This window comes from Aotus nancymaae, unplaced genomic scaffold (assembly GCF_030222135.1).
Source record: "Aotus nancymaae isolate 86718 unplaced genomic scaffold, 86718_ANA_hifiasm-v0.15.2.pri h1tg000003l, whole genome shotgun sequence".
In the NCBI taxonomy this organism is placed as follows: domain Eukaryota; kingdom Metazoa; phylum Chordata; class Mammalia; order Primates; family Aotidae; genus Aotus; species Aotus nancymaae.
In genome coordinates, this window is record NW_026988414.1 from 10,732,341 (window position 1) to 10,757,856 (window position 25,516).

At 49.3% G+C, this 25,516-nt stretch overlaps 1 protein-coding gene across 6 annotated transcripts in view; it reads right to left on the reverse strand.

Annotated features, from left to right (window-relative positions):
- The window catches only part of GSN (gelsolin), a 68,094-nt gene that overhangs the window by 21,343 nt on the left and 21,235 nt on the right, over positions 1 to 25,516 (reverse strand). For 2 of the 6 annotated variants that reach the window (XM_064378387.1, XM_064378388.1), the window contains exons 3-6: positions 11,105 to 11,175; positions 9,073 to 9,277; positions 8,167 to 8,321; positions 885 to 1,046 (exon numbers count right to left, since the gene is read on the reverse strand). In XM_064378387.1, coding sequence (XP_064234457.1) covers positions 885 to 1,046; positions 8,167 to 8,321; positions 9,073 to 9,277; positions 11,105 to 11,128 — 546 coding nt within the window. In that variant the 5' untranslated portion in view covers positions 11,129 to 11,175. Of the gene's footprint in view, positions 1 to 884; positions 1,047 to 8,166; positions 8,322 to 9,072; positions 9,278 to 11,104; positions 11,178 to 11,225; positions 11,401 to 25,516 lie in introns of those variants that run through there. The other 4 variants (XM_064378394.1, XM_064378382.1, XM_064378380.1 and 1 more) reach the window with 3 other exon arrangements.

Genomic DNA, 25,516 nt, shown 5'->3' on the forward strand with positions numbered 1-25,516 from the left:
CGTGTCCGCAAAGTTCAGAATCAGCAAAACTCATCTGTGCTGTCGAGAAAGTTCAGGATGATGGCTGCCCTGCAGGGTGAAGGCAATGAAAGGGGCAACAGGGGCCTTCTGGGGGCTGGGGAGATTCTGCTTCATGATCTGTTATGTGATGTGTTAACCTTGTGTAATCCATCAAGCTGTACACTCAGGACTCACACACTCTTCTGTGTGCCTATGATGCTTTAAGAAAAAGCTTACACTAAATCAGGGCATGCTCATGTTTGCACAGACATTAGACCACAGGTGTATATGCATACGAGCTTTGGGGTAGAGTGGCCATGTCTGTTTGCAGGTCTGTGATCACAGGGATTTATGAGACGAGTGTGTACAAAGCATCACACATCTGTAAGGTGGGCCTGGGTAAGGGCATCCCACACACATTGTCATAGATCATGTGCCTGTGCAACTACGTACATGACATACACATGCAGGACCTTAACATACCCATGTGTGGGCATTCATTATGGTGCACCTGTGCACACCTGCTGGGCAGGAGCCTATAGTGTTTGTTCATGAGTGTTATGTATTTATAAGCATGTAAAAAAGGACACAAGATGTCCATATAAGCAGATGTCAGGAAGTGTATATGTCAATCAAAGCCCACGTACAGACTACATCCATGGTGTGTACCAGAGTTCTGGGCTTGAGTCCACATTTGTGGGAGTCTTTGCATACACACGTATCTGTACGTGGGTCTCTCCGACTCTTGCACAATGCTGGTCCCTGTGGTTTGTGCATCTGTGTCTATGCATTTGTTCACGGGATATACGCAAGTCCCTAGAGTCAGGCCTGGCCAGGCCAAGAGCACCTCAGTGGCTCCTGGAAAAGGGGAAAACAGGACTCACGTTGCCCAGGTCCAGGATGAAGCAGTCACCATTGTTGAAGCTGTCCCAGGACACAGGCACCTCAGTGGCACGGACCACACGCCGCCCTTTGACCTGGAAGAGTCTCTGCACTACCACCTCGTTGGGTACCACGTGCTTGAATCCTGATGCCACACCTCCTTTCTGTGGGGCCAAAGAGACAGCATTAGCCCAGGGGAGAGGGCTCAGGGAAGCAGATATGGGAGAAGGGGATAGAATTGAGGTGAAGGAAATTCCGGCCTGTGGACCAGTGACTTTCCAGCAACAGTGATTCTCAGTTAACTCAGGACTTTCATACCCATTATCTTGTTTGAGACTGGACCATTCTTATGTCCATTGCAGAGAAGGAAACTAAGGTTCAAGAAAGGAATAAAATTTGCCCAAGGCCACACAGCTAAGAAGTGAGAGAGTCCCTACCCACTGCATCTTTCTGCCACCGCTTTGAATCCCATACTCCACTACCAAGGACACCTGTAGCCACTTCCCCAGATCAAAAAAATGCAACAATTCCTTTCTCAAAACCAGCATTTTCCAAAGGCACACTAGTTCTCTAAGACATTCTGCAAGGAAATAATTCCATGGTCAAATAAGCATAGGGAATGCTCCTCACTCACCCTCCCTGACTGTTACACAATGCACATGCGCATAACAAAGGCTCTGCCAAATCCTGTGGTGAACACACCTGCTTGCCTTTTGTTTTACACAGCACTTCCCTGCCTTATTGAATCAAGAACTACTTTTCTTTATTTCTTTCCCTTTCTTTCCTTTTCTTTCTTTCCTTGTCTTTCCTTCTTTCTTTCCTTTCCTTCCATATTTTCTCTCTTTCTCTTTTTCTTTCTCTCCTTCCTTCCACTGTCTTTCTTTCTTTCAACAGGGCCTCACTCTGTCCCAGGCTGGCTATGATCACAGCTCACTGTAACCTCAAACTCCTGGACTTGAATGATCCTCCCATCTCAGCCTCTCGAGTGGCTAGGACTACAGGCATGAGCCACTGTGCCCGGCTTATTTATTTTATTTTATTTTAGACATGGGTCTCACTATGCTTCTTAAGCTGGTCTTCAACTCCTGGCCTCAAGCGATCCTTGGGTGCTGGGATTACAGGAGTGAGTCACTGAACCCAGCCCAAGAACCCCTTTTCTCCACCATACCCTGCCTCCAGCTTGAGGGTTCTGCAAAAGCCACTTTGAGAGGTGCTAATCCAAATCTTTCTCATCCTTCAAGGCTTTCTGGGAAGTCTTCCTAGATTGTTCCAGCCCACGCCACCCTTCTCCTTCCCCCTAAGGTACCACAGCGACTCCCACCCTGCGGTGCCTTCACAGCAGCTGTGGGTAAGGGACAGGTACCCTGCCACAACAGTGCTGGATGGCTTTGGGTAAGTCACTTGCCCTTTCTGAGCCTCAGGCCTCTCCTTTCTGAAGTGGAGACAAAAGCTCCTGCTTCCTGACCCTCTGACATCATTACTGTACCCCAGAGCAGGGCGTTCGGAAGACCCTCCCTGCTGCAGTCACAAACGCCCTCACTCAGGAGCAAGCCAAGGAAAGTCGGCTGGGCTTCCCTGTGAACAGTCCCCAGCTCCATGCCCCGGAGTTCTCAAACCAGAGTTGGGGTACTCCTTCTAGAGTACCCCACTTTACCCATGGCAAACTGAAGCCCAGAGAAGTGAAGTGACTTACTCAAGGGCGCTCAGCAAGCGTGTGGCCAAGCCAAGGCTGGAAACTTTGTTTCCTCCTCCCGACTGGGTGCTTGTCTCCCTGCTCCACACATGGGGGTGGAAGCAGAGGGCTTCCACTCAGGCCAGCAGGCAGCCGCCCCATCTAGGGCCCCTCAGTCCACTGTACTAAGTCTAATTCTAGCCACACAGACTCGAGGAGGGCAAGCAGCAAAAGGAGTCCATCTATACTGGGTCCTGTTATGTCTTCCCATAGTGAGCAATATCCATGTTTGTGAAATGATGATGCCCACTGTGCCGGGCATTCTTCATGCATTGCCTGCAAGGGAGGCGTCACTGCCCCATCGTATAGATGAGGACAATGGGGCCCACAGGTGAGGGTACTTGCCCAAAATCTTACAGATGGTAGGTGGTAGACCTAGAATTCAAACACAGGCATGTCTGAATCTGTAAGATCCACATTCTTCTTTCAATATCAAGTTTTCTTTTTTTTTTTCTTTTGAGACAGAGTCTTGCTCTGTCACCCAGGCAGGCTGGAGTGCAGTGATGTAATCTCAATTCACTGCAGCCTCCGCCTCCGGGGTTCCAGCGATTCTTGTGCCTCAGTCTCCCAAGTAGCTGCGAGTACAGATGTGCACCACCATGCCCAGCTAATTTTTGTATTTTTTTGTCGAGACAAAGTTTCACCATGTTGGCCAGGCTGGTCTCGAACTTCTGACCTCAAATGATACACACATCTCAGCCTCCCAAAGTGCTGGGATTACAGGCATGAGCCACTGCACCCAGCCTTATAAAATAATTCTTGATGTCCAATTATTGCAGCCATGAGTTTCCTAATTAATTAACTCTTCTAATTTTACGGGTCTAGGAAACTAGTATTGGAAACATTAACAAAAATAAATTAAAGCAAGCTCTTAGAAGACAATAGTGGATCCACGAGGGCAAAGGAAAGAAGCTTTTTGAAGTTTTTCCTGCTTTTGACTCTAATCTTTAGCACTGGTTGCTGCTTTCTAGGGTCTAATCATTAGGTGGGCAAGATTGGCATCAAATTATTTGAACAAAATTCTGTAGGATAAATGTGGGGAGAAACCCGGCAAGAGCCAAGGCAAGGGTCTGAAGCCTCAGCACGTTCTCATGTAAATACAGAATTAGAAAAGAATTAGAGATACAGTCACATAGTTATTCCAATATATAAACATAAATAATCACATAGCTATTCATATGTAATCATAAATATATACACATATATAATCATATAATCTTTAATCTTACTAATAAGTTTCGGGTCAAGAAGTACAGGACTGAAGTGGCATTGGAAAAGAGGTGACCCTAGGACAAGATGCTCTAAGTCCTCTGTCACGTCCGCATAAGGGGCAGGTGCAGTGTCAATATTCTCTCAGTATCAGGTTTTCTTCTGTCGGCTGTGCGACAGTGTCAGCGCTGTGAAAGCGCCCCCTGTTTAGCCAGCTAGGGAAGGAAACGTACAAGATTGCCGAGACATCTTTTTCCTCTGGGGAGCGAGGAGAAAACTCTGCTCTCCAAGCTCTTGTGGTCGGCCTGACGGCTGTTAGGGAAACCCACAGACATCGGGGACTTAATTGTCTCTATGTGGTGCTGTGCTTCAGCGGTCACGTTCCATGGCTACTTTGAGGTTCTGCTTCTGCATCTGGTTCCTCTTTTTCTTAGAAGAGAAGAATTAGTAATAGTAACATAAATCTTAGTGACCTCGCTACTTCTTGACAAGTATGAAAAAAGTGCTGATGCCTTAGGTTTTCTCCTGGCCTCAGCTTCTGCAAAGTTTTGGGCCCCCTATCTCCAAGACATGTGATTTACCTGACCCTAACACTGACCGCCATTACCTCATCCCACCTGCCCTTCCCCTGCCTTGTACTTAATAAAAATCAAAGCGTCCAGGCACTCGGGGCCACTGCTGGTCTCCGTGTGTTTTCTCTTTCTCGGTGTGTTGTGTGTTTTATTTCCAGTTTCTCGTCTCCACACCTGCAGAGAGGGACTCACAGGACCCTGTAGGGCTGGACCCTACAGATAAATTGTTTTAAAAGCCACTTTCCAAATTAAAATGATTACATATATCTGTGTCTGTCTACATACGTTCAGAGAGAGAGAAAGAAATTAGCCACTATATGACATATATCTTCAAGGGTAGAATCATGTTTGGGGGGGCCTTTTATTTTCTAGAACCTATATTTCTGTAATGTTTGACATCTTACAATAAGCTTATATTACTCTTGTAGTCAGAAGAAGGGGGGAAAAAGCAATGAAGATTTACATGAAAACTAAAGTTAAACAGTTTCTAAAACAAAGAAAAATGAATTGATCAGGGTTGGTCCCCTCCATCCTCTAAACTCAGAGCTTCTTTTCTACGAAATTGGAGGGAGGGAGGACAGAAAGGTTCCAGTGATTCTGTGGGTTCCCGATTGTGTTTCTCAGGTCCAAGGGCTCCCAGGACTCTGCCCAGGCCAGATTCCATTTGAACAATGGGTTTCAAATAACCCAGCCCCAGGGAGTCTCCAGGGTTCAGTCCAAAAATGGGGGTATGGGGAGTGGGAGGAGGAAGGCGGGGAATCTAGGGATTCTCAACTCTCTTGCCGTACAGTGGCCTAAGGATCTGGAGGTCACAGAACAAGAGGGCCAAGCCCCAAGTCAGCCCTTTCTAGTGGCTCGCTGTCCCCTCCCTGCCCCTTCTCACACGCCAAGGACAGAATTGGCTCAGAGGAAGAGGCTTTCACAGGAACAAGTCTTGCATAACAAGCCCTGCTCCTCCGGGATCTATAATTGATGAGGGCGCCAGGGCGAGAACCTTGGGCTGGACCTGCCAAGTGCGGGGGCAGCCTGAGGACTTGCAGAAGGTGGTAAACAGGACCAGCCCTGGGCCTCCCATTTGCACCGGGAGCCAGCGTCTTTCAGGACGGAAGCCCCAAATCTGGGCCCAGCTGGAGCTTTCCTCGGGTGTGATCCAAGAACATCCTGGAAAATCATCTGGGGGTGAGGGAGCCAGGCCATCCAAGCAGATCACAGGGCACATCCGAGCTAGGATCAAAGATCAGGGACACAAATGTCTACTCTGCACCAGGTCTGTGCTAGGCCCTTCACACCTGGGATTGCACCCTAGTCCAATCACTAGCTGTGTGACCTTGGACAAGTTGCTTGACATCTCTGTGTCTTGGTAGCCTCATTTATAAAATGGTGCTAATAGGTAACTACCTATTAGAGTAAAATCAGTTAAATGAGTAAAGCACCCAGAAGAGTCCCTGACACACAGAAAGTAATAGATAAGTGTTCAATAATAAGTACCTTTTACTAGCTGTATGAGCTTAGGCAAGTTAGTTTACTCCTCTGAGACTCAGCCTCCTCATCTACAAAATGGGAACATTACCATCCATCCTAAAGGCTATAGGGAGAAATAAATGAGTAGTCAAGGCTTAACACACGGTAGGGATTCTTATCCTTGTTTATTCCTAATAATCCGGGGAGCCTATGACCTGCTCTGCAACATTCTTTGACCTGGAAAATCATCCTTCCTGTGTATATGAGAACTCTCATATTTGTAACTATGTTAGACCGTTGGGTTATGCCCTAAGAAACGGTGACTAAGATGAGATAGTTTAGCAAACACCTACTCATCTGTCTCATCCCTGAACCCCTTCCAGAGCCGAGCACTCCCTGAGACCCCACCTGTCATCCCACCACTGGGAAGCAGTGGATTGATTTTTTGTGAGGCTGCCAGTCTCCCCAACTCCTCAGGACACTCTCAAGGGCAGGGACCCACCTTCTTCACCTGGCCACCCCAGCACCCAGCACAGGGCCTGGCAGAGTTAAGGGAACACAAGCCTGGGTTTGAATACAGTGGCCTCTCTGAGCCTCCAGTCTCATCTATAAAATAGAATTGGAATTACTGACCTCCCAGGACAGTTATGAGGCTGAAATGAGATAACCTACACTCCCAGCACCGTGTCTGCCACAATGTAGCAACAATGAGCAGGTGCAGCTGTTATTGAGGCTCAGTAAGTATTTGTTGAATGAATGATGAAGGGGGAATGAGTGAGAACACCTGCCCAAAGATATGTGACTTGCCCAAAGTCTCACAGCAATTACAGGAGGTGGCCTTGCAACCCGAATCCCAGTCTCTGATTCCTGGGCAAGTGTTCTTTCCAGTTCTTGCTCCAGAAATTGCAAAGACCTGGTCCTTCTCCAGCTCAGGGGCCTGTCTCCCAAATTTCTTACCTCTCCTTCTGCAAGGCATCAAGGCCCCAGAAAGGGCTGTGGCAAGAAGGCAGAGCTGGACAGCTCAGTAGGAGGAGCTCAGCGCAAGGGGAAACTGGCATACAGGGTGATGGACAGACTCCAGGGAATCCAGCCCAGCCCCACCCAGCCCTGGACTGTGGTTCCCAGGACACACCCTGGCCGTTGCTATCTGAGTTTCATTGGCACTTTCCCATCATTCAATCTCTTGTGCCTCACCAGGCAGACACACCAGTGCCTCACCATTCCATTGACACAGATGATCCTGAGGTCCAGAGAGGAACAGTGACTTCTCTAAGGTCACACAGCACATCAGCAGCACAGATAGGCTTGAACCCTACCCTAGGACCCTGGTCATTAGGGATATGTCGGTTTAGTGGAAAGAATGCTGAGAGTCAGGACATCTGGGTTCTAGTACTGGGTCTGGCACCAATTTGCTGTGTGACTCTGGGCCAATTGCTTAAGGCTTTCTGTGTCTCAGTCCCCTTTCTCCCCCAGTAAAATGAGAGATTTGGACTCTGACATTAAGGCCCACCTGGTTCTGAAGGCCTGTGATCCCCCTTTATTTCCTGACCAAAGAAAACCCCAGCTTTGTAAAACTACAGTGTTCCCAGAGCCCTTCCAGACAGCCAAGCCCCATGCAAGGCATTTCTCAGCCACCCCCGCACCGAATCCTCTCCCAGCCCTGTAGGGCAGGTACAACTGGCTCTCGAGTAACCAGAGAGGAACAGGAGGCTCAAGGAGGTCAAGTGGCTTGTAGGAAGTCACTAGCATATTAGGGTACAGCCCCTTGGAGCTCCCAGCTTGGCTTTGCTCAGCCCCACCTGGCTAGGAGCTTGGCAAAAGAGCTCTGTCTTGGTCCAGACTCTTAAGAGTTCAAGTTCAAAGGGGATTCTAGTGAACAGAAAGAGGGATGTGACTAACAGTGCTCTATCAGATACCTAACACGGGGCCCTCTGTGGCAAGGCCCTAAGAATTAAGGGGCAGAGGAACAGGACTAGGCCAAAGCCCCCCAGGGCCTGCAAGGACTGGATTTCCACCTCTGGCCCACCCCTCACTATTGGGGCCAGGAAGACAACACTATGAAGTTATGGGGAATTTTCTTCTTCCCATTTTGACATAAGGAACCAGAGGCTCAGGAAGGCAGTGTGATTTGTCCAAGCTCACACAGCTAGGAAGAAGCCAGGATGTAAATCCAATGTTGGTTGACTCCAAAGCCTGATCTCTGATGGGTCTGCCCCTTGCATCACAAGGTCAAAAGACAGATGGGCCTGAGTGAGCCCTGTTACTGGTGCATCTGTCCATACTGCTCGAGCACAGTGGGGCCCCACCCACCTTGTACTTCAGGCCAGACTTGAAGTAGCCTAGGAAGGTGGCAGACTCGAAGCCCTGGACCTCACGGTGCTGCACGGCCCGGCCATTCAGGTAGTCATCCAGCTGCACGGTAAAGATGGCAGCTGCCCCACTCTCATCCTGGCTGCACTCATTGCCTAGGGGACATCAGAGCAGCATGAGTCTGGCTTCCCAGAAGTATCCCAGACCCCTGGGGAAGAGGAGGAGGAAGAGGAACCCCAGTACTGCCCTGGCCTAGCTGTAGAAGCTGAGCAAGACCTTACTTTCTGTGAGCCTCAGTTAATCCATCTGTATAATGGGACGATGGACCTCATCTCTCTCTAAGGGTCTTCCCAGCTCTGTCACATTCCTCTATGCTCATTCTCAGCCCTCCTGAGCATGAACTCGGGACTGGGAGCATCAGCTCAATTCACAGATTAGGAAACCGAGGCTCAGCAAGCGGGTAGGACTTATATAGCATCACACGGCAGAGGTGTGGTGGGGACTCCGGGCTCCTGACTCTGAAGGGCAAAGTGGGGAGTGCCTGGAGCTGGGCCAGGGAGGTTGTGGAGGGGTCCAGGGTCTCCAATTCACCCACAGTTCTAAGTGCCATAGTAAAGTGTTTAACCCTCACGACATTCCTGTGAGGTAGTGCAGAACTATCATCATGTCCACTCCACAGGGACATCAAGTGACTTGCCAAAGGGCAGAGGCAGACCACAGGTTGGAGCAGAGTAGGGGTGTGAACTCGACCAGGCTGGTTCTAGAGTCTAGGGGCATGAACCACTAGCCAAGGGCCTGGCACATACTAGTTGCTCGATACTAAGTTCCCTTCCTGGGGACCACGCCTCAAAGATCTGCATTGTTCAGAATGGGGGCTGGGGTGGGGGTGGGCAGGGCCAGCCTTACCCAGCCAGTAGTGGAGGTCGTACTGCAGATTCCCGTTCCTCAGCTGCACTGTCTTCAGGATGACGTATGCATCGCCCGTGAAGAAGTCTCCGTAAAGGTTGGTGGGCACAGGCACCAGATCGAACTTCTCCACACGCCAGATCTGCAGGCCGGGCTCCTTCCCTGCCTTGAGGAACTCGGGGTGTTCCACCACCATGCTGCTGGGCTGGGAAGAGACAGGGCAGAGCCTGAGTGGGGGCATGGGTCCTAGCAGGGAGGGACCCCAGGCACGAGGGAGGGTGGTTTCTAGCACGAAGAGCATCTCACTTGAGCCTCCTGCTCTCCCAATGCCACAGGCAAGCCTATCCCCTTCTGAGTGCCCTGTCTCAATGAGTCAACAAACAGGGCAAGAGTTTTATGCTTCAAATCCTGTGCCACAGCCAGCATCTATCTCTCCTACTCAGCCTGCCATTGGCTTTTTCTGGTGATGGAGGGCACAGAGGGCTCTACTTCCCTGTTCCCTTCTTTTCTTTTCTTTTCTTTTTTTTTTTTTTTTTTGAGACAGAATCTCACTGTGTCGCCCTGGCTGGAGTGCAGTGGCTCGATCTCGGCTCACTGCCACCTCTGCCTCCTGGGTTTAAACCATTTTCCTGCCTCAGCCTCCCAAGTAGCTGGGATTACAGGCATGCACCACTACACCTGGCTAATTTTGTAGTTTTAGTAGAGATGGGGTTTCACCATGTTGGTCAGGCTGGTCTCGAATTCCTCAGGTGATCCACCCACCTCGGCCTCCCAAAGTGCTGGGATTACAGGTGTGAGCCACCGCACCCAGCCTCCCTTCTTTTCTTATTGCCAATTGGATGTGATAATCGAGGCACAGAGAGGTGAAAGGACTCTGCCAGGGACCTCCAGCTAGGAAATAGTATAGCAGGGATTGCCCCAGGCTCCAAGATCACAAGCTCTGGGACTATGGGTAGACCTCTCAGATGGCAATAGTAAATCTAGGGGTCCTTAGGGTCTCAGCTTGCTCCCTTCCAGCATCTTCAATGGCTATTACAACTAAAGGGCTCTCTGAGAGCTCATTATCCAAACCCAATCTGCAGATAGAGAAACTGAGGCTCAAAGAGGGGAGGGGACTGACCCAAGGTCACACAGCCTGTTTGCTTTTGCCCTTTGGAAGTGGAAAGATTTCCAGCATGAGGCCTGGCATACAGCAGGCGCTAACTCTGTGCACGCTAAATGGGTGCACTTGCAAACTTCGGCGAGCCCAGCTGAGCCTCCTGTGGCCTACGGGAGCCCCCTCTCCTCTCTGCACCCATCCCTATCATACCCTCAAGAAGGATCCAAATGGCTGAGCCCAAGTGGCCTCCTGCGCTGTCTGCCTCCTCCCTCCTGCCCCGCAACACCCCACCCGCAAATTTCATTTCTTGGAAGAGGAGAAGAGGATGCACCGGGGTCTGCAGGAGGCTGTTGGAGATGAGGTGGTTAAGGATGGAGAGGCCGTTAGACATGCACTGGGGCTGGGGCGGACGCAGGAGGGTTAGGCTGGAGTCAAGGACAAAAATCAGCAGGTGCAGGTCACCTCTGGCCGGAGAAGAGATCTGGTGGGAGTAAAAGTCAGAGGGGAAAAGTCAGAGAAACCAGGCGGGGAGAGTGAAAAAACACAAGGGAAACAGGAGAGAGGAGGTGAAACCAGACGAGACAGGGAAGACAGCAGAAAGGAGAGAAGAAATAATAGTAATGACCATAAGCAGACAGAGGTGAGGTCATATAAGAAAGAAGGAAATACTGGAGAGGGAGAGAGAGCAAATGCGAACAAGGAATCGGAAAGGGAAGAAGACTTCGGAAGAGAAAGGAGAGAAGTGAGGCAGACAGAAGAAATCAGAGAAGGAAAAGGAGAAATCAGGAGGCAGGAGGTAAGATGTCAGACGGGGACAGAGGAAAAGAAACCTGGCCAAGGTGAGGTTAGCCTCCTGGGAGGGAACAGCCAGAGCCCCGAGGCTCCCACCCTCAGCTGCGAGCCAGAGCCCCGGAAGCAGCAAGAGATACTTACAAAGCAACAAAACAGTTTTTCCATTCTAGACCTGAATTACTCCCCTTTTCCTAGCGCTGTATCTGCAAGAACTTACAATAGAGAATTACTCCGGGAGCCCCGGGGCCCCCCGGGCACTCACCCGCACCTCGGGCGCCTTCACCTGGGGCGCCCGCGCCTGGGACGCCCCCCGCGACGCAGTGGCCGCTCGGACGGGCGGCGACAGCGCGCACAGCGCCAGGACCAGCGCGCAGAGCAGCGCGGGCGCGGGGCAGTGCGGAGCCATGGTGGCGACAGCGGCAGAGGACCCAGTCGGCAGCTGCGGCCTTGGGTCGCCGACCTTAAGTAGCCGCCCGCCCAGCCCGCCCAAGCCGGGGACCGCCCCGCAGGGAGGGCGCGGGGCGGGGATCTGTCCCGGATCTTGAAGACATCTGGGTTCCCACCGGGATCAACCCGATAGGGCGCGGCAGCCCCTGCACCCCAGCTCCGGGGCGGAGACTCAGGATCAGCATGGGACCTGGCATACAGCAGGCACTGGCTCTGTGAACGCTAGATGGGCGCACGCACGAACCACGGCGAGCCCCGCTGAGCCTCCTGTGACCCACGCGAGCCCCCTCTCCTCTCCACACCTAACACCTCCAGGAAAAAAAATCACATGACCTAACAATTTTTGAAAGCTTTTCACTGAGGCATCAGCACACCCTTTTCAGAGAGGGGACAATGGCCAACCCATTTTACAGAGGGTGGAACAGCACAGAGTGGTGAAGCAACTTCCACACAGCTACTAAAAGGTGCTGTCCCGGTATTTGAACTCAGGCAGTAGCGGGCCTGGGCAGAACCCCCACCAGGCAGCATGCATGGCAGCAGGGCAGGGGACCTGGCTCCCTTGGGCAGGTGAAGCCAGCAGGACTCAGAGGGGCGGGGCAGAACGCTCAGCTCCTGGGATGCCCCTTCCTACTTTCCCCAAGACGGACTTTCTTTCCTTCTTTTTGAAAAGTTTTTGTTTTTTAAAAGTCTACTTTAATCAAAACGTGCAGTCACGTATTTGTACACAGTTGTTTCCTCTCCATCCCATTTACCTCTCCCCAGAGGCAACCACTGCTATCTACCTCTTTTAGCTGATGATTCAGGGTTTACCTTCATGTCTCTAAACAAGCCCTTGTTACTTCTTGAAATTGTTTCGTTTTGTTTCCCTTTTAGGTACTATTCATTGACTCTGCAGGGGGAAGACAGAGTTTGCATTTCCTCCTCATTCCCAAGCTCCCTTCCCATCCCTCCACCCTCCCACTAGAGTCATTGGGTTAGGGAAAGTGCTATCCAAACTGGAGGAGGCCTGCTATCCACCTCCTCCAAACCCTCTCCTCTCTCCCAGCACTGTGCAGAATCCAACTGCCCCACCTCTAAGTTCTCTGTATCCCAGACCTCCCATCACCCTGCAGCCTGATGCAGTCACAGGAAAGAAGACTGGGGCGTTGGAGAGCTGGCTTTCATTCCCACCTCCGCTGTGCGTGTTTTCAGTGTCTCATCTTTCTCATCTACTAAATGACTACAGTAGCTGAGGATTAGCTTGGTCTGTGAGTATGAAGACAGCCTGGCCAGCAGCTAGGTAAATGTGAGTTCTCCACAACCTCCCCACAAACTATGGTCCCCCTTCCCAGCTCCTCCTGAAGTCCAGCCTCTATCTGATCAGGCTGAAGTTTGCCCTCTCCCATGCACAATTTGCTCCCACCTAAGGGGGGATGTGGTTCAGATCAAAGGCTAAAGGAACACAGAGAAGATGATTCAGGCTGGAGGGATTATAAGAAGGGGTTGTGGAGAAAGGGACTTGTGACCAGGCCTTGAAAGACAGGGAGAATGGAGAATAAGAAGAAAAGGCATTCCATGGGGAGGGGACACATAGGCAAAGGGCAGGCAAACATCAGCCATATCCAGTGAATTACCAGGGGTCCAGTCTGAAATACAGGGAGCATGAGGAGAGGAGGCTGCTGAGGGCAGCAGGGGTCACAAAGGCCTGTGTGCCACACTGAAGACTGTGAACTTTATCTCGGTGTCTGTGGGGGCCCCTGAGGGAAGTCTGAGTTCTCAGGGCTCCATGTCCTGGTTAAGTCCAGGCCTGGGCCTGCCCAGCCTGCAGTGGGCCAGCTTGGCCTAAATTCAGAGAGCCCTCCCTTTACCCTAGCCATTTGGAGGATGATATTATTTTTAAAAAACCCACAGCTCCCATAGGCTCTTGATGGAAGCATAAACCAGTTTCACCTCTCTAGATAGCAATTTGTCCCAACTCAAAACACACAATGCAACAACAGTTCCACTTCCTACAGAATTACTTACCAAGAAACACAAAAATATATGTGCAAGGATGTTCACTGAAGCATTGTTTGAAGAAAACTGGAAAGGACCCAAACGTCCAAATAAATTATGGAGCCACCATACAATGGACACTATGCAGCTGTGAAAAAAGAATGAGCTACATCTGATTGTGCCTGGCACATAGTAGGTACACAATAAGCACAGGAAGATCTCCGAGTGCAGAAAGCAACTGCACAACAGTGGCTACAGTATAGCTCCTCTTGTTTTTACAATGGTGCCTGTTTTTGCATACACCCTTAAAAAAATCAGAGGGTCAGCACCAAACTTTTAAGGCCGTTTGCTCGAAAGGGAAGAAGGAGAATTTCATCCTCGAACATTGCCGTGGCTGCCTGAGGCTGGAGGAAGTGCCTAGATCACTGCAGTTGAAATGAGGGAACTTTTCAGAGTGACAAAAATATTCTAACACTGGATTACAGTGAAGACTGTGCAACTGATTAAATCTACTAAAATTCATAGAACTATATGTATACTTAGTGAGTGAATCATGATGTGTAAATTATATGTCAATATACTAGCTGAAAAAAATTGTAAAAAGCATTGCTGTAGAATTTGAAACTTTATAAGTGTATATCCAATATGGTTCTTTTTTTTTTTATAAAATGCAAATCCAGAAACAATCACTTTTAACATATGCTTATAGTGATGCCTGCTCATTAGACAATTTGGAAAATTCAAACAAGTAGGAAGAAGTTTCCTTAGCCACCCAGCCTCCAGACAGAACCTGGGCCAGCAGCTGCCCAGCTGAGCGGCCCCTTCTGGAGCAGTGTGACTCTGACCTGCATGGTTGGTAATTAATAGAGGGCTGCTGTGGCTTGACCTTGGTCCCAGGGGCCACTGACCATCAGCCGAGGGACCACGTTAATGATCACAAAGGCCTTGCAGCTTTGCCTGCCATATAGCTCTGGAGCCCAGGCTCTTGGCATGGGAGACCTGGTGAACAGACCCCGCGCTTGCCATCTGGGAGCCCTCACTACAGACCCTGGAAACTCTCGCTACAGGGCACTGATGAGTGGAGACCGTAATGGGGGCAACATTGTCTTACTCTGCTTCCTGCCTGGAAGAAGACGTATGAGTTCATGGGAATGGAGAATTCAGGTACAAGAGAAAGACCCCTCAGTAGAAAGGAAGAGGCCCCATTGCCCGGGCTGGCTCTGCCACTGACTTCCTGGGTGACTTTGGGCAAGCCACAGTACCTCTCTGGACTTAAGTGTCTCCATATGCAAAATACAGGGTAGGGCCTGATGCTCTGACTCTAAGCCTCTTTCCTAGCCCCAGCACTCCCAGATACTGGTTGTACGATCAAATCCAAGACCTACAAGTCTCTGAGCTCCAGGGTTTCCATCTGTAAAATGGGAGCATTGGACCAGGTCACCTCTACAGGCCCTTCTGGATCAGACAGTCCAGGGCCCCTGACTTGCGGAAGGAGGCATTGCAGTCACCAATAGCAGCATGCCATCTCACCTCCAGGCCCAGCCTGGGAAACTGAGACTCAGGGAGGCTCAAGTCACTCAACTGGAAAGAGGTGTTGCCGCAATTCAGACACAAGTCCGGCTGGCTTCAGAGCCCACGCTCTGTCTGCAGAGACCAAGCAGGAGCTCCCGGCACACCTGGGCTGGGCAGGGAGCAGCAGTGCTCTTTCCAGCTAAAAGCCTAAGTCAATCAAGCCCAGGTCAAGCCTGGCAGCCAGGAGTCTCTGGGGCAGCTGTCCCCACTACACCTCTCAGGCCAGGGCAGGAGGTGACACCGGGAAAGCCCTCTAGCCTTTCACACACCTGATGTGAGTACCCAGACCCAAGGCCTGGAAGATCCCCAGGCTGTGGCCACTTAGCACAGCACTGACTGTGTCACGTGCACTCTGGGCCACATGGCACTCAGGTCTGGCATGATTTCTTTGATTTGGAGGCAGCCCGTCTGCTACCAACTCAGTTCATGAGCACATCCTGGTCTCTGCGCTTCTCTGCACCTCAGAGACCTCTTTGACCTCTGATCTCGGCTGTTTCTGGGTCCTGCCCAGCTCCAGGCACACAGTAGGCAGATTCTCTGTGTCTGCCACAGGATGGGGGCTGTACAGCCCATGTCCCCCTGGCAGACCCCTCTCTCCCCTGTAGTTGACCCAGGACCCCCACAACACAACCAGCTCTGGGCCCTCCTTTCCTCTGTAACCTTGGTCTCTGTATGTCTACAGGACCCCCAGAACAGCTACCAGAGACCAGAGGAGGTAGCCTCCCCTGCCCCTTCCATCCCCGGCCACAGTGTGCAAAAAGGCCTTGGCTAGGCCTGGAAGACACAACCCTGTTCTTTTCTCTTTACTCCAAACACTGTTGTTTTGATTCTCCAGGCAGCCAGCCACTCATGGAAAGCCCTCTCTTGGAGTCTATTTCCTTTTTGGCTCACTGCTATTCTCTGGGTTCTCCTGGGAGCCCCCGCCCTTCTGGCCAGGGATTTTGCTAATTGGGACAATGGTCAGTAAACAGAGAAGCCAGTTATGAAACCCAGTGAAACTGGACAGGGCCTGGAAATGTTCTGGCAAGCCCTGTGGACTTGAAAGAACACAGGTTTTCAAATCTGGACTACTCAGCTCCTGCAATCAAGGCCTCAGTTTCCTCATCTACAAAAGGGGGAGAATGGTACCTAGAGCATGGAGCAGTGAGGGAGCCCAGGATGTGAAGCACAGGAGCTCCCCAAAAGTAAGCACTCTTCTTTCTGAGCAGCCTAGTTTCTGCACAAAGGCCTTCGTTCAGCATGTGATGGTGTAGATTTCACAGTAAGACACTAGAGTTCAGGTCTGGGCTGTGTAACGTGGAGCAAGTTACTTTTCCTCTCTGGGTCTCAGGTCACTCATCTGTAAACAGGGACAGTGATGCCCAGTTGCAGGACTTCTGGGGGAACAGGAGCGAGACTGTTGGAGTATGTTGTTCCCAGCAGGATTATTGGCAGCAGTGGTCATTAGTCTGTCTTCTCTTTTGTAGATGATCACACCAAGAACAAGAAGGTGACTTTTCCAGGTCACAAAGCAAAATAAGTGCCTGGCAGAGTAGATCTAGAACTCAGGTCTCTCCACAACCAGACCAGAGCTGAGGCCTGGGTCTCCATGACACGGCAGGGCTCCAGGCTGGCTGGGCTTCGGCTTTGGCCAAGTCCATCCTGGGAGTGGACAGCTGTTGCAGAGATGGCCAGCAGGGCTTGGCTGAAGTCACCTCCAGGAGACCAACTGTCTCAGGGACCGAAGCCATGTCTCTTTCCCAGCTTCCAGAGCCAACACAGGGCTGGACATCTGGAGGGGCCTGGCCCTGCCACTTCCTGACCCCATGCCCTAGAAGCAGCTAGATCTGGCCATGGGTATGAGCCCTGGGCCCTTCTTGCTAGGGCCCACTTCAGCAGTCTGTCTCCCCTTCTCTAGGGGAGGAACTGGCCCTGAGAGGCACGGCGGGTCAGTAGCCAGGGCTGCAAATAACTGTGTCCTAGCCCCTTCAGCATCCCGCCACTCACCCCTGGGAAGCCCAGGCACGAACACAAGTCCGCAGCCAGACAAGGAAACCCAGCTGCAGATGCTGGGACCGTGGAATCCATAGAAGACTTTGGAGAGACACAGGCACTGCAAAGCTTCAGGGGAAGGCAGGGTCTACAATGCCCCAGCCCCAGCCAGAATGAGCAGGAGGAGCCACAGGAGGCAGCATCCTGCTCTGCAGAGGAAGAACTTTCCAAGAGGGAGAAAAACAAAGAGAGCGACCTTCTGTGTGTGATTGTGGAAAGAGCTCCCACCAGAAACGCCGGCGTTTAATTTCCTGATCTATCACTTTCTAGCAGTGTGGCTTTAAGCAGGTCACTCTGGCTCTCTGAGCCTCAGTTTCCTCATCTATAAACCACGGATTATAATACTTTTTTCCTAGGGTAGTTGTGTGAATTTAATAAGGTAAAGAATATTTGGGGCTTAGCACGGTGCTTGGTACAGAGTAAGCACAGGTAAAGGAGGCTGCTTTTATTGTTAAAAGAGACTTGGATATGTTTCTATCTCTTTGAGCCTCTATTTCCTTATGTGTAAGATAGTGTTAATAATGCCTTTCTTTTTTTTTGAGACGGGGTCTCGCCCTGTTACCCAGGCTGGAGTGCAGTGGCATGATCTTGGCTCACTGCAACTTCCACCTCCTGTGTTCAAGCGATTTCCAGCTAATTTTTGTACTTTTAGTAGAGATGGGGTTTTACCATGTTAGCCAGGCTGGTCTTGAACTCCTAACCTCAAGTGATCTGCCTGCCTCAGCCTCCCAAAGTGCTAGGAATACAGGTGTGAGCTACCGTGCCTGGCCTATTAAATGACAAATTTTATGCTGTGTGTATGTTAACACAATTAAGAAAAAATGGTTGCCAGGTGGTGCCACGCGCCTGTAGCCTCAGCTACTCAAGAGGCTGAGGCAGGAGAATCGCGTGAACCTGGGAGGTAGAGGTTGCAGTGAGCCAAGATCGCACCACTGCACTTCAGCCTGGGCGACAGAGGGAGACTGTCTCAAAAAAAACAAAAAAAAAAAAAAGGAAAGACAAATGCTGGTTTCCTTCCCCTTTTCCAGAGAGTTAATGAGCTGCCCAGTGGTGTGTGGTTGAGAGGACACAGGGGACAAGAAAGCCGGCCCATGTCTACGTGTCTAAGAACCCCTTCAGGGATTCAAGGATGCTAAAAGACACACAGCAAAAAGCAAACAAGTTTGTGCATCTGGCCAGGGTCCCCGCCTGCCTGTCTAGGGATCAGATTCATCCTTCACTGGGATCTATCAGGAATGGTGGAAGCTTCCCCAAGCCAACCACCTTCCAGATGGGGACAATGAATGATGCAGGGCATAAGATGATGGTGCTACATCCCTCCTGCTGCTGTCTCCAAACGAAGCCCTTCTCTGTCTCCCACAACAACTACAAGTCTCCCACAACAACTACAGCCAAGATTTCCTCCTTGCTGGGCTCTGGCAGGAAGTGTGAGCCCATTGTCTGGATGTGGAAAATCGGGGTCAAAGTGCGTTTCTTGAAGGCTAGTTGAGAGGATTAAATGAGACCATAAATGTGAAGGATCCAAGGACCATGCCTTGTGAAGTCACCCTGCAGGGAGAACTCCCTGAGAAAGACAAAAGGGGACAGGTGTGGGGAAGAGGGAAGAGACAACAGGATCCAGGAGTGCCTGCAGAGTCTCTGTGAGCTGGAGATACCAAAAATGACCAACAGGGTGAGGACGAGTGACCTTCCAACCTGAGGAATATGAGGCAATGTGCAGGGATGAATCTGGACAGAGCCCAAACCCCCTCCACCAGGGAACTTACGCCAGTGGCACTTTCTGTGGCACTTCAATTTCCTCCTCTGTAAATGGGGTGAAGATTCCAACCTGGTGGGGTGTCTGGCAGGATTAAAGGAGCCCCTGGCACTGTGCTTGGCACATAGCAGGTGCTGAGTAAGCCTAACATCCAAAGAGGACCCCCAGCACATGTCCGGACCCTACACACACACACAGCTCACTGGCCCCTATACCTGCCCTACACCTACCCCATACCCACCCCTCTACCTCTGTGTCTTTGCATCCAAAGCAAGGGAAAGAGGGAGGATTCCAAATAAGGCTAGAGCCAGGGATGCGGATGCATCTCAGGAGAGGGCCAGCCTCAAGCCCACATCTACAGAGCCAGCTTTGCTACCCAATCCCCTGCATGAGACTCCTTATGACACCCCCTCCCCTCCTCTCTGAACTTTGCCTGTTCTGCCCCACCCAAAAGAACAAGGGCTCTTGGCTGGGCATGGTGCCTCATGCCTGTAAGCCCAGCACTTTGGGAGGCCAAGGCAGGAGGATGGTTTAAACCCAGTAGTTTGAGACCAGCCTGGGAAACAGAGTGAGACCCTGTCTCTACAAAAAATTTAAAAATTAGCCAGGTAAGATAGCATCCACCTGTAGTCATAGCTACTGGGGAGGCTGAGGTGGGAGGATCACTTGAGCCTGGGAGGTCAGGGCTACAGTAAGCCAAGACTGTACCACTGTACTCCAGCCTGGGCAACAGAGTGTGAGATCCTGTCTCAGAAAAGCAAAGAAACAAAAACAAAAAAGAGAGGGCTCTGGATCCCAATCCCACCACTTACTTACAATTGGGTGATGCTGAGCAAGGGTCTCAACCTCTCTTGAGCTTTGGTGTCCACAGGGATAGAATGGCCATATTATCTCACAGGCTCACCAGAACTTGATACAAGTACAATTCAATTAGAGAAAAAGTCCAGTGGGAGCCAGGAGTGGTGGCTCACACCTGTAATTCTAGCACTTTGGGAAACCGAGGCGGGTGGATCACTTGAGGCCAGGAGTTTGAGACCAGCCTAGCCAACATGGTGAAACCGTGTCTCTTCTAAAAATAAAAAAAATTAGCCAGGCATGGTGGTGTGTGCCTGTAGTCCCAGCTACTCAGGAGGCTGAGGCAGGAGAATCACTTGAACCCGGGAGGTGGAAGTTGCAGTGAGCTGAGATCGCACCACTGCACTCCAGCCTGGATGACAAAGCAAGACTCCATCTAAAAAAAAAAAAAAAAAGGCCAGGTGGAGATATGTCAGAGGATACTTGTCCCTCCATATCCATAGGGGATTGGTTCCAGGATCTCCCTCAGATACCAGAATCTGCAGATGCTCTACACCTATATATAAAATGGCATAGTACAGTATCTGCATACAACCTACATATATCCTCCCATGTATTATACTTTAAATCTCTCTAGATTACTTATAAAACCTAATACAATGTAAATTCTACTTACATAGTTGTTAGATTGTAGTTGTTACATAGAAATGTAAATGTAAATTTCTATGTAACAATAAACTATGTAAATAGTTGTTATACTGTAGTGTTTTTAAATTTTATATATTTTTTTGAGAGATCCAAGATGGCCGATTAGCAGCAGCTCAGGATTGCAGCTCCCAGTGAAAGCGCAGAGAGTGAGTGGATGCCACACTCCCAGACGAATTTTTGTTGCCCATGGACCAGGAGATTCCCAGCAGAGGAGCCCCACAGGTCACCAGCATGACTCTTTTGGCCGGCACGGCTGTTTTGCCGGTGCTCCGGCACAGCAGTTCTCAGTGCAGAGTATACGGGACTGGGTGCCCTTTTAGTTGGCATTTGGAGCTCTGGGAAGGCAGAGTCGCCCATTCAACAGGGAGCCAGACCAGGAGATTCCCGGGCAAAAAGGCGCCATAAATCTCAATGCCACTGTTTCAGCCGGCGCAGTGGGTCATTGCAAGAGAAATTACACAGATTCCGGCACCCTTTCAACAGGCAACTGGAACACCTGGGAGAGAATTGACCATTCAACTAAAAAAAAAAAAAAAAGGATCTGAGACAGGGAACCAGGTGATCAGGCTCAGCTGGTCCCACCCCCACAAAAAAACAGCAATTGGAAACGCTGAGGATTGAGAGTTTCACAGCAAGCACAGCTGAACCCGGGAAGGTCCAGCTCTGTGGGGGAGAGGCGTCCACCAAAGGAAAACTAAGAAACAGAAAAAACTTCATCACCAACAAGCTGGACGTCCACTCAGAGACCCAATCTGAAAGTCAGCAATTACAAAAACGACAGGTGGATAAATCCACAAAGATGGGAACAAACCAGCGCAAAAAGGCTGAAAACACCCGAAATCAGAATGCCTCTCCTCCTACAGGGGATCGCAGCTCCTCATCAGCAAGGGAACAAGGCCTGATGAAGAATGAGTGTGATGAATTGACAGAATCAGGCTTCAGAAGGTGGATAATAAGAAACTTCTGTGAGTTAAACATGTTCTAACCCAATGCAAAGAAACCAAGAACCTTGAAAAAAGGTTTGACGAAATGCTAACGAGAATAGACAATTTAGAGAGGAATATAAGTGAATTAATGGAGCTAAAAAAATACAATACGAGAACTTTGTGAAGTATGCACAAGTTTTAACAGTTGAATTGATCAAGCAGAAGAAAGGATATCAGAGGTTGAAGACCAAATCAATGAAATAAAACGAGAAGACAAGATTAGAGAAAAAAGGGTAAAAATGAATGAGCAAAGTCTCCAAGAAATATGGGACTATGTGAAAAGACCTAATCTACATTTGATAGGTGTACCTGATTGTGACGAAGAGAATGAATCCAAGCCGGAAAATATTCTTCAGGATATTATCCAGGAAAACTTTCCCAACCTAGCAAGGCAGGGTAATATTCAACTCCAGGTAATACAGAGAACACCACAAAGATATTCCTCAAGAAGAGCAACCCCAAGGCACATAATCATTAGATTCACCAGGGTTGAAATGAAGGAGAAAATACTAAGGGCAGCCAGAGAGAATGGTCAGGTTACCCACAAAGGGAAGCCTATCAGACTCACAGCAGATCTCTCAGCAGAAACCCTACAAGCCAGAAGAGAGTGGGAGCCAATATTCAACATCTTTAAAGAAAAGAATTTTCAAGCCAGAATTTCATATCCAGCCAAACTAAGCTTCATAAGTGAAGGAAAAATAAAATTTTTTGTGAACAAGCAAGTACTCAGAGATTTCATCACCACCAGGCCTGCTTTACAAGAGCTTCTGAAAGAAGCACTACACATAGAAAGGAACGACCAGTATCAGTCATTCCAAAAACATACCAAAAGGTAAAGAGCATCACCATAATGAAGAATCTACATCAATTAATGGGCAAAACAGCCAGCCAGCATTAAATGGCAGTATTAAACTCACATATATCAATATTAATCCTAAATTTAAATGGACTAAATGCCCCAATCAAAAGACACAGACAGGCAAATTGGATAAAAAGCCAAAACCCATCAGTATGCTGCATCCAGACCCATCTCACATGCAACGATACATAAAGACTCAAAACAAAGGGATGGAGGAAGATTTACCAACCAAATGGAGAGAGAAAAAAAAAAAGGGCAGGAGATGCAATTCTCATCTCTGATAAAATAGACTTTAAAGTTACAAAGACCAAAAGAGACAAAGAAGGACATTACATAATGGTAAAAGGATCAATGCAACAAGAAGAGCTAACGATCCTAAATATATATGCACCCAATACAGGAGCACCCAGATACATAAAGCAAGTTCTTAATGACTTACAAAGAGACTTAGACTCCCACACAGTAATAGTGGGAGACTTTAACACCACATTGTCAATATTAGACAGATCAACAAGATAGAAAATTAACAAGGATATCCAGGACTTGAACTCAGATCTGGAACAAGTAAACTTAATAAACATTTACAGAACTCTCCACCCCAAATCCACAAAACATACATTCTTCTCAGTATCACATCACACCTATTCTAAAAGTGACCACATAATTGGAAGTAAATCACTCCTCAGCAATTGCATAGCATTTCACAGGTTTAAATGAAATATTGGTTGGCTGATTGTTATTTTCTTCCCTTATTCCTTCCTGTCTCCATTGTTAAGCACAATCATTGGCATAAAAGAGGTTTTCAATTCCCATTTTTAGACTGCATTCTAGCCTGGGCAATAAAGCAATACTCCCATTCTCTCCCCCTCTTTCTCTTCCTCTTTCTTTCTCTCTTTCATTCTTTTTTTCTTTCTCTCTTTCTTTATTTCTTTTCTTTCTTTTGCTTTCTTTCTTAAGAAAAAAAAATTTTATATTATTTTTACTGTTGCTTGTTATTTTGTATTGTTTTTTAAAAAAATATTTCTAACCCATGGTTGGTTAAATCCACGAATGAGGATACAGTGGGCACAAGGTATGAGATATGTGGAATGAACAAGTCTAGACAGCTCATGCCTGTAATCCCAGCACTTTGGGAGGCTGAGGAGGGAGGCTCGCTTGAGCCACACAATTTAAGAACAACCTGAGCAACATAGTGAGACCCTGTCTCTATATATATTAAAAATAATAAAATAAATAAGAATTTAAAAATAAAGTGGCACACACCTGTAATCCCAGCATTTTGGAAGGCCAAGGAGGGTGGATCACAAGATCAAGAGATTGAGACCATCCTGGCCAACATGGTGAAACCCTGTCTCTACTAAAAATACAAAAATAAGCTGGGCATCGTGGCCTGCACCTGTAGTCCCAGCTACTTAGGAGGCTAAGGCAGGAGGTGCTTGAACCCGGGAGGTGGAGGTTGCAGTGAGCGGAGATGGCACCACTGCACTCCAGTCTGGCGACAGAGCGAGACTCCATCTCAAAAAAATAAATAAAAATAAAAAGAGCACTAATGTGCAACATGAGGACTATAGGGAATAAGACGTACTATATTTTGGGATTCATGTTAAATCAGTAGATTTTATTAGGTCAGTGCAAAAGTAATTGCGGTTTTGTCATTGGAAGTAATGGCAAAAACCACAATTACTTTTGTGCCAACTGCGACGATGCACATGTTCATTTGCTTCGCTATAGTAACCTTTTTACTATATATATATTTTTAAGAAAGAAAAAATCCAAATAGCATGATTAGAGATTTTTCACAATTTATCTAAAACTTTTGTCTACAATAGAACCATCAGAGATTTATTGCTACTAATCCTTTTAACTCTAATAGTTTTTATATAAAGTACTTTCCCCTCCTTTAAACCGAACAGAGGTATAGTACTGGAATGCTTTTCTTCATTCCCCAGCTTAGAGGATAATCATAGCCAGCTGGAAGATTTAAACAAGATCTGGCACCTAAAATACAGTCTCTGGCACAAAGTTGAGCCCCCGTGTGGGTGCTGCCTTCTGTCCCCGGGTGTGCTTTAGGCCTCACCTCCATCCAGGCACCTGCCCAATCATTACCACAATCCTCCAAGAGCCTGTCCATGTGGGAACTTCTAGAACCCTCTAAAATACTCTTGGAGGAAGGACCCAATCACGGTCATCCCACCAAGACAGTACATAAAAGCTGAGACCAGAGCAGAGAACCTCACCTCCTCCCCACTTTATACCCACTTCTCACCCCCACACTCCAGCCACTGTCCTGGTTCAGCCTCTCCATCTTTTCCCTGGGATCATGACATCAGCTCCCTCACTGCCTAAACTCTCCCTGCACCAGGCCTGTTACCCATACAGACCGCATCATTCCCTGCTCAAGCCCCCTCTGGGGACCTCAGTGTAGACAGAAAGAAGTCAGGACTCCTGAGCTCAGTCTTCTGTGATCTGGGGCCCGCAAGCCCTTGCAGCCTCATTGCCCACTCACCCCCCAACAACATCCCCTGTGCCATGGCCTCTAGACAACCTCACTCGCCTGCCTCTGGGAGAACCAAGGTCTAGGCCTTGGCTCTGCCTCCTTGTGTGACCTTGGGCAAGTTCTTTGCCTCTCTGGGCCTGTCTCTTCATCAGGCCCCTGGAGCTTTGTGCAAATGAGACAAGATGAGGTAGTGAGTGCCAGGTGCCAAGAGGCTCAAGAAATATTAATCTGCAATCCACAGCCTCCTCTCGTGCACATCCACCCCCTCCTACAGCAGCTGTTAACAATCTACTTCCTCAGCCTTAACAGCAGCGGTTCTCACTCTCTCTCCTAAGCTCCGGAATGCAGACATGCTCACAGCCAGCACCAGCAGGCAGGGAGGGGAGCGGAGGGAGGATAGCTTAGAGGAAAATCACCCAGCTTTCGCTTCAGCCAACGCTGGTGCTCACAGCTATCTCAGAGAGAGGGGATCTGGGGGCCTGGCAAACCCTTCCTGAGCAGTGGACTTGGCCCCAAGCCTTGACCCCTGTCTAAGCTGCTGGGATGGCAGGGGTGAGGGGTTACTCCGGCCACCACTCCTCTGGGATACTCCCACTCTTTGGCATCCAAAGAGATGGAGGAGGAGGGAGAAAAAAATACAGACAGGCCTTTGTGAGGAGGAGAAACTTGTTCCTGCCATTGCTTGCTGGGGCCCCAGGCACCAACATAATGGAGGATCCAGATGACAAAGGGTCCCACTGTGGCCAAGAGCCTGCCCAGTTGCCACAGCTCAAGTCTCAAACCTAAGTACCATGTCCCCGCATTACAGAGTTTGTCACGCCCAGTGTCACACACCCTGTGACAGTGCCACATACCAGGCCCTGCGTTCCTCTTGCCTTGTCCCGTGTGTCTCCCTTGTAGTTGCACCCCATGCCTCTGACACCCCAGG